The sequence below is a fragment of the Pteropus alecto genome, unplaced genomic scaffold (genome assembly GCF_000325575.1).
Source record: "Pteropus alecto unplaced genomic scaffold, ASM32557v1 scaffold16, whole genome shotgun sequence".
NCBI classification, from domain to species: domain Eukaryota; kingdom Metazoa; phylum Chordata; class Mammalia; order Chiroptera; family Pteropodidae; genus Pteropus; species Pteropus alecto.
The window spans coordinates 6,601,740-6,611,234 of NW_006438867.1; the positions used below are offsets into that span (position 1 = coordinate 6,601,740).

Sequence of the window (9,495 nt, forward strand, 5' to 3'; positions counted from 1 at the left end):
GGTAACTAGTGGAATAACAAAAAAGGTGAAAGAAATGGAAATTATAGGATAGTTCCAAAATTTTTCACTAAAGCCTTTACTATAAAAAGATAGTCATAATATTAACCACTTTGAAGAATTTACCACCTGTTAAAAGTTCTCAAAAAATAAAAACTGGTTTACTTCCTGACTTCACCAACAATCTGCTAGGCATTTCATCATCCTGAGATAATTCAGTGTGCAGTACTCTGAACTCTAGAGTCTACAAAATTGTTATTATTTACTAATGATTGCTAAAAAAAAGTTCATTAATTTTAAACTTTTAAAGTATATTCGATGAGACTTTTAAAATTAAATAAGAAAAAATCTGAAAAGAATATATGCTTTTATGGTTTGTAGTTTGTGATGGATTTCAAGATCTCTTTTAAAAAGTATAATATGTCTTCCTTTTTTTCCATCCTAAAGGAGCACCTTGACGAACAGACACAGGAGTTACAAGAGAGTATTTTAGCAGGTTTACTTTATTTGCAGTGTTTGTGGGTTCCCAAGAAGTTACTAGCTAGGAAGGGCAGCTATTCTTATAAAAGCAGTGAGGATAATGCTGGTGAAACTGATGTTGACTTGACATTACTTCTTAGCGAAGTTTCAAAAATATCTTTCGTGGGGATTACATAAAATAATAAGATTGTTCACATAGATTGCCTACAAGTGACTTTCTTCTTGAAGTTGTCAGATTGAATTAATATTAGCTGACATTATTATGATTCATTATACATTCATTTAATATTTTGAGTCCAAAACTGAAATGCATTAAAAACAGAACCCTCACTCTCTGTCCTTGGGAAGATTATAACTTCAGATAAGCTATACAATACTAGTAACAACTTCAATAAAAGGCAGTTAAAGATAAATGCCATATGCACGAAGTAAGTAAAATACGAGTTCGAATGAATACAGAATTCCATCTCATAGACTGACAAAAGCTTTGCAGGCACCGTGGCGTGAAGATGAAGCCTTAATGGCAAACTTGGTGAGAAGACCCGTGGGCAGGGAAAGCTGAACAGGCTCTGGAGTCTGCCTGGCAGAGGGAATAGCCTCCTCCACCTACGAGCTCTGTGACCTTGTGTAAATCAGCCTCAGTTTCTTCATCTATGAAACAGACTTAACAATAACACCGGCCTCGAAGTCATTATGAAGATCTGATGAGAAATGCATGCTTTAAGTAGCAAATGCTTAATCGCTGTTAATTATAACAAATGTCAGTAAGGCAAAGGACTTTAGGACAGCCCAGGTATCTGGGGATGAGGATCAAGGTGAATTGTTTTGGGATGCAGACAGAGGCAGAAGAAGCTCTAAGGGAATAATCCAAGGACTTGGTCACTGATTAAGTTATGAGAATATTGGGAATGGGAAAATTGCAAACTGACTCTAAAATTTTGACTGAGTGACTCACAGAATGGTGGTACATTCATTGGTACAAAGAAGTGTTAACGACAGCTGGCTTAGAGAGGAGAAAATGTGCCCATTCCAGGCCATGGGAGTTTACAGAACGGCCTATCAGCCTCAGGCATGCTGGGAAGGCGGGTCCGGCCTCAGAGTTAGGCCAGGTCTCACAGGCTGAGCCCTTAAAGCCACAGAAACACATCAACACGTGAGCAACCCCAGCACTGTCCAAACCCTGCACTGATCAAAATGACATTGTCTATTGTTTGTGATATATGTCCCCAAGACCCGGCCTCTACTTTCCAAGATACTCTAATAAACTAATCTCCATTAATAGGTTGAGTGGCTTTACATTATACTTATTAGGTTTTTTAAAAAGCATAACCACAATGGTCTAGACTACAGGTAAGCAGGATTGCTGCTGTGGGGCGGGCAGGTTTTCCAGGGGTGATCAAGTCACCCCCATTCTTCCAACCTGGCGCTTGACACTGAAATGAGGCACTGTTTCTTAGGGTGTCATGTTCTAGAAAGAGCAGTGGCCGGGGTTAGAAGTCCTGGGAACTAAGGATGGGAACTTGAACAAATCACTTTGTCTTGTTCCCACATCTGTAAAACGAGGGGTCTGGACATTGTATGAGCCCCCCGCCCCAGCTTAAACGCTGTACATCCCACGTGTACTGCTTCCAGAACAAAACTGTGTGGCTCTGTCAAAGACGCGTACAGTATGAATAAATACGCTGATGTAGAAGTCTTGCTCCTGCACTTCCGCCCCCATTCCTTAAGCTTTCCGACTCACTCGTCTGCCTTTCCTGACACTGCCCATCTCATGCTAATCCCATATCTAAAACACCGCACTGTCTCAAGTCATTTCTTAATTCTGAATTACTGTGAGAAGCCAACTTCCAGACAGCAGTACATTCAAACACAACCTAGAGAAGAATTTCATAACATAAATGACCTAAGTGGTTTTATAATATGCAAATTCTAACTATATACAAGGACTGTATTTAATAGATACCAACTAAATATTAGTAAAATGAGGAGCCAAAAAACAGAAAGTTTTACCTTTTCTTTGTCTAGATGGATTCCACTGATTTCAAAATCAAACATAAACAGTTCGGCCACTCGCCTACAAATAAAATGAGATCCAGGTGATAAGGGGTAATAATAATTAGTGACAAAAATCAATCTTTTAGCTAAAGAAACGGCCTTTTTCAACCTTACTGACAAAAAGGCTGATGTCTCAACACACACACACACACACACACACACAGAAATACACACACATAATTTGTGTGAAACCAGGAGGTTTAGCATCTTGAAGTCAGGCAAAACGGCTAGCCAGCTGGGTTTGTAAGCTCGCCTTTGGATGATCAGGTACCCTCTACAACACGCTAACTGTACAATAAGCCTTAAACTGAACCAGAGGAATGATGACTATTCCATTGAGGCCAAATTTGCCTGCTTTTTTTCTAGAGGAGGTAAACATCTAAGCTCGCTTTCCTTCAAAAATTATTTCCTGCATACTGTACGCAACGCACCAAATCAGTACTTGTGGGACACACACGTGCTGCCTAATTACGACGAGGTAAGCCTCTATATATGTCTACCTATAATGTATTTTATACTTAGCACATGTATTTAACAGAACTGTGCTCTCAGCTGCTTGTGGGTAAAGACTTACATGTATGTTCCATATGGTATGATCTCATAAGGGGAGAGATACCTTTTGAATGAATTAGTGAATTAATGAATACAAGGTAAAGGAAATAATAAATTTCTTGACAGGGATACAAATAGTGTTTGGGGAGTTCAAAGAGAGACCAGCAATAACACTCTCTGATGTGTCATCAGTTTTTAAAACATCACCTTTTATTCTGGCTTCACCAATAAAAGGCAGACTGTGCATCAGCTTCGACCCACTATCCATTTCCCCTTGTGCTGAATTTGCTTCTGATTGTGAGGGAAGTTCTCACTATTTCAAGAATTAGCACCAGCAAGCTTTGTGGAGATCGACATTCTTCAATGATTCTTTAATGCAGCTGCAAACTTAACGACAGGCCTGAATTTTCCTAAGCTTTCCTTAATGTAACGATTTCATCAGAATGTCATATTAGCAATAACAACGACAAAAACTGAAGAAAAAAACTGATGGAAGAGGAAGTATCCTGGATGACATCTAAAGTAAGGGGTGACTCTGGAAATTTTCTCCTGTGATATTTTATACTTACATTGTCCCTTTCGCGTCATAAGCTAATTAATATCATTTACTTTCCCATTCGGTACCCGAGATATAAAAATGCTGAATTCGTAAGATATACTAAATGAAAGCAAATATGTGAGCACTGGAAATAAGACATCGCGATGCTGTGCCACAAAAGCATGGGCGGGACACACAGCTCTTCACATGTCAGAATAAAAATGCGTGGCACGCGTGGCACGTGACCTCCAGGAAATGACAGACTAATATCACCTTTAACCGTTGACTCACAAGTGTTGGGGATCAGGAAACAAGAGTATAACAGGCTGCTGTCACCTTGCCCTGACATACCGCAACCACCCCTAACAGGCCACCTTGCCTCCGCCCTCCGCTCCTGCGAGGTGACCCTTCTCGAGGTCAGAAGTCCTCGGCATGATCAACCCGGCACCTCACGAGATGCCCTACCCTCCTCGGTGAGCTCCCTGAGCATTGTCTCCACCAACAACCAAATGAGGGGCCTCTGCTATGGGCTCTGACAGCATTCGTGAGTTCTACTTAAAGAACTTAATTAAAAACATATATGTTAGTTGGGTGAACGTGGAATTTTTTAGAAGGCTGTGTTGCAGCCACGTGATGGGAAATCACGTGGTGCGAGGCCTTCGCTGTACTGGGCTATCAATGCTTTATATGGATGTTTTAAGTATTGTAAGCACAGGAGGAACAAAAAATAGCTTCAACCAATGTTTAAATAAGTCAATATATGCACTGCAAAACATGGAAAACAATTATAATTCTCTTTTCATGTAGGAGCTTATTCCTTTATTCATAGAGTACAAACCTGTGAAAGCCATCCTGATAATTGCTTACTTATTTCAACTCCATCCAAATCCCGATAATTAAAAACATAAAACAGTTTATACTTGGACAATTTTTCAAAGGCCTTCTGCAAGAGATTTTCAGTTTTTCTTCCAACTATTAGCAGCTACTTAGAATATTAAACTCTTTGATGCTATGCCGGAAGCTGAGTTTCTTGGCTAATGAGAATTGTTTTCTTTCTTTTTAATCCTGCTATATGCTTAGAACCAATTTCAAATGTAACACCTCTTTCTGCTAATATTTTTTTTTAACTGCTTTTTTTCTTTTTTTCTGGAATTACGTTACCCCAGTATTTGATCTACCTTCTAACTTTCCTTGACTTTTCACAATGGACGTATTTATCTTCCTGATGATTGTGCCAATGCACATAGAATGAACAGAACTAAGGTTCTAAAATTCCGAAAACTCAATAGGACACATTAATAAATTAGTAATTTACCTTCTTCCTTAAATAATAAAGTCCTTTATTCAAAAGTCCCAAAACTGTCTCCATTTACCTCACACTGACCTCCCTTCCTAAAGAGTCAACCTATAAAACGTACCACTCTCTTTTCTAGTAAAGGCGTTTCGTTTGTTTTATTAAGAGGAAAGAAAGACAGCAGGGGTCCATAAATTGGGGATGGGAATTTACTGTATAAGTTTACTGTATAATATAAATTTATAGTATAACAGCTTTCCTGTAGAAAGGTATGAAAAAATTAAAATCACTAATCCCACCGGAGATAACCACAACTAAAATTCTTGTAGCGTTTCCTTCCAATCTGCTTCTTTTTCCTTTCCATTTTTATAAGGCTATGAAGAACATGTTTATTACATAAGGTTAGAGATATTTAATTAAACACCTAATTAAACACAGCGCCCAACACATTGAAAATCATTGGCTGAGTTTCCAAATTGACTCAAGGGGCTACATTGATCCCCTCATCTAAAACAGCCTTTGCCCCCAGGTGGGCTGGGGACAGGGTTGGGGGACACCCAGCAGGACCCTCGTCCTGAGAAGCACAGGCTGCGGCAAGATCTTTGGTCTCATGGAGACACTGTCTTGGTGGCAATTGACTCGTGGCGCACACCAATGACAACAAAGACCCTCTGCTAGCTTCTACCCAACCTCCCCTCATTATGTTACATGCTTATTTACAATAATTGGGCTCTGACTACATAGATTTCTGTATCGTGCTTTCTCTTGAAAAATTATATCACAAAACACGGCATATTTCTCCACATCTTTAAATATTCCTCAAAAACATGGCTTTTAACGCTGTATTGTGTTTTGTCATGTGGGCTAAAAATGTTTTCATTCCCCTTGTAAACCATGCTATGATAAAACTCCTTGCTCAACACATCTCTTTATCCTTGTTTGTTCCTTGGAAAAATTCCAAGAAATTAAAAAAGATCAAAGAGTGTAAACATTGGTTTATGTTACTCAATTTTCCTCCATAAAGATTGATCAAATTACACTTAACTAGAGAAGATTTGTTATTCTGAACCATTAAAACATGATTCCTATTCTATCTTAACTTTGTCAACTAATGGGCTCTTTGCTTTATTCTACCTTTCTTTAACGGTGGTACGTCCCAATTATTGAATGATGACCATGTGCCAGATACTGACCAAGCCTTTTTACATTAATCATTTCATTTAAACCTCATAATAATCCTATGAAGTGCTTTCTTTATTCTCTTCTTAGAGGAGGAAACTAAGGCTTGGAGAGCTATGAGGCCAACGTCGGATTGAGACAGTCTAACTCTGGACGCCCCATCTCCAGCCACTACTGTCCACTTATTACTAGTGCGATGCCTGTTGCTATTCCTTATGTCGTGAAATGAGGGTTTTACAAAAAGAATCCTTGACTCATTTTTTTCTATAAGAAGGTTCCATCTTCCCTTTTTTTTTGAGTAATTTGCAAGGCCTCTTCACATGGTAGATACGTTAACCCTTCATCACTTACCAGGTAATATCTGTCCCATTTTGTGTATTCCGACTTTGAATGTGGAAGGGTTTTGGCATACCAAAGTTTGCAATTTTTATATAATTAAGTCAACCTCGCCTTTTGCGGACCGACTTTGGCATCATGAGAAGAAAGACTTTCCACATTCCAAGGTTATCAATACTTTTATGATTTCTTTTTTTAAATATTTTAATCTTTAATTAATCTACTTTTTTCCCCGAAATCATTATCCATAGTTTTCATTTACTGAAAACCAAGTCTTAAAAAAAGTAAAATGACGCTTCTATCACATACTAAATAGGGTCATATATATTTGTGTATCTAAAATTTCTCTATTCTTTCACTAATCTAATTGGCTGTTCTGGCATAAATATAATGCTCTTTTAAATACAATATTTTTATAATATGTTTTACTATCTGATACGAGTCCTTTTTCATTACTTTTCTTTACCATATTTTCCCTACCTATTCTGGTATATTTATTCTCTATGACCAAAATCATTTTAAGTAACAACAACAAATCTTCTTTAGATATAGATCGGATAGCATTAAACTTACAAACCAGTAGAGCTCACTGTTGAGCTTTCTTCCTTCTTATCTAAGAATACCGTATGCTTCTCCATTTAAACATCATCTTTCATGTTCCCAGGTGTGCGTATTTTGAGGTTCTGCACTCTTTGCCTTCCTGAGTTTATTCCAAGTGCATCACAGGTTTTGTTGCTCTTGTGAATGGGATCTTCCCTCTATTATATTTTCTGGAGAATGTGTTTGTTATATTCTTTGCACAGAAGAAAGCTTTTGAAGGTTTTGGAAAAACCCAGGTAAAACAGGTTTCTTTATGGCTTATGGCTGAGCTTCTCAGAGACGCTAATATGCTAAAATTCTCCAAGAGGGGAAAATACAATATGCCAGATTTCCAAACTCACTGACCGATGGGACACTTCTGGGAATACTTTTGACTACCTCATAGGACTAGTATTTCAAGGAATGCATCTAAAAATAAGATGATGATCTTCTCAGTTTAAGTCATTTATTTTATAAACTTTTCATGGCAAGATATTCTATTAAACCTCTAATTCTTTGTTCAACCATCGTCCTATATTTTACCATATATAAGGTTCCTTCTGGGTGCTGCCACCATTCTTGGTGACGTATAAGTACTATGATGTTTCAATAATTATTACTTCAAATCCTCGTTTCCTCACACTTTCCAGTTACCTATCCTTTCTACAACAGTGACATTCTACCCAGTTTATTTTCCCAGTGCATTTATCATTCTGTTCTTTTAAAAACCCTACTGGAATTTTTAGTAACATCTAGAAATGTGGTATGTATCCTATGAGCACAAATCCTTTTGTATCTAAAATGGTCTACTAGTCCACTGTGATTTTCATACACTAAACATGGAAGTCAATCTTGACTAAAGTCAGATCATGGGTAACTTATGGTTGTTACTCTAGGCAGTACCAGCTGGGTATAAATCTGGCACAATTAGCGGGCATTCAACTTTTGTTTGTTTTGCTAATGAAGGCAATATAATGCGCAAGCCTAAAATTATAATAAAGACAAACTATTCTGATGGTACAGACAGCGTTACCAGCACCCTGAGTATCAGGACCCACGAGGTGCTATGAGACCAAGCGGGCTATCTGCGCTCCAGGCAGCAGGTGAAATCGTCCCTCAAGACAGTCTCAACGTGCTACTCTCCCTGCCCAGTATCACATCCCACATTAACATGAGTACCCATGATCACTGCTCCCCGTCGAGTAGGGCTTCACTTGGGGCCGCAAACCACATGTGGAGACAGAAGGAGAGAAGGAAGCAAGAGGAGGGAGGATCAAGGAGTCGAAGGAAGAAAGTGTCCCACAAATAAAGAAGTAGACAAACGATTACAAACAGGTAAGAAAAACTGTTAAATCTCTGTACTATGACACAAATAACATCTAGGTGGGTTAATGACAAACTCTACAACATTTATTCTATACAGAAACAAATGTGAGCAAAAAAAAATTTGATATCCAAAGTCCTATATCAAATATTTTTATGTATTGATTTAGAAATTAGGCCTTTTCAATTCAGATTAATGTAACCTAGTGAACCAAAGCAAATCAGTCCAAGAATCTTCACATCCACCTCGTAAATAAAAACAATTTGCTGATATCCTCTGGTGGCCTCATTATGGAACTTTAAGCAGGAAGCTAAGAATAATTAACAGCTACTTATAGGTTTTCATTCATTGGGTAAGCACCTACTACAGGCCACAACTGTTCTAGGTGCTTAAGTTGCAGCAGTGAACAAAACCAACCAGATCCTTGCCTTCAAGGAGCTTCCAGTCTAGTAAGGTAGAGAGACAAACAAATTAACAAACAGATAAGATAATGTAAGTGGTTAGGACTAAGAAGAAAACAAAGGGGTTAAGAGCATGGCTCAGTACAAAGATCTCGGAGGAGACACCATGTGAGTAGAGACGCAGGGGGCTGTGGGTACAGAGACGCCCAGGGGGAGTCCTCCAATCTCGGCTCTGCAGCCACAGTCACGATGAATGCAAAGAAACGAGTACCTGGTTTCTGGATCAAGGGAATCCATGAGTTTTTTATCAACTAGTAATTTCTGCAGACTTTGATACAATTCCACATTTGTGTTCAACCTAGAAAAATCGCAAGAGAAAAAGAAAATTAAATGATTTCTTACTGACTTTACATCAAGAAAATGATGTCAAATTCTAGCATGCACATGCCCGGAGGCCAAAGGATGGAGGTCTGGTTTTGTTTCTTCATTTGGACCGGGAATAGCACAGCCATACTGAGTGTACTGACAGGCAGTCCACTGGGCAAAGTGTCAAAGTACTAACTATTCTGGAAGGTACAAGGATAAATTTGAAGTCTGTCTGAGGCGGTTATGCGCTGGCGCTGGGGAGCAGCTGCAGATACAGATGAAGCTTCGCTGGCCCACCCGCGGCTCACATCCCACTGTGCAGCCCAGTTACTAACAGACCACGGACTGAGACTGGTCACAGCTTAGGGGTTTGGGACCCCTGATTTAACACAGA

The 9,495-nt window shown here is 38.8% G+C and overlaps 1 protein-coding gene across 2 annotated transcripts in view; it reads right to left on the reverse strand.

The window, feature by feature from the left end:
- MIPEP (mitochondrial intermediate peptidase) overlaps positions 1-9,495 on the reverse strand; it is a 157,835-nt gene that overhangs the window by 139,336 nt on the left and 9,004 nt on the right. For both annotated transcript variants that reach the window (XM_025049539.1, XM_006915826.3), the window contains exons 4-5: positions 9,007-9,093; positions 2,488-2,551 (exon numbers count right to left, since the gene is read on the reverse strand). In XM_025049539.1, coding sequence (XP_024905307.1) covers positions 2,488-2,551; positions 9,007-9,093 — 151 coding nt within the window. The remainder of the gene's footprint in view (positions 1-2,487; positions 2,552-9,006; positions 9,094-9,495) is intronic.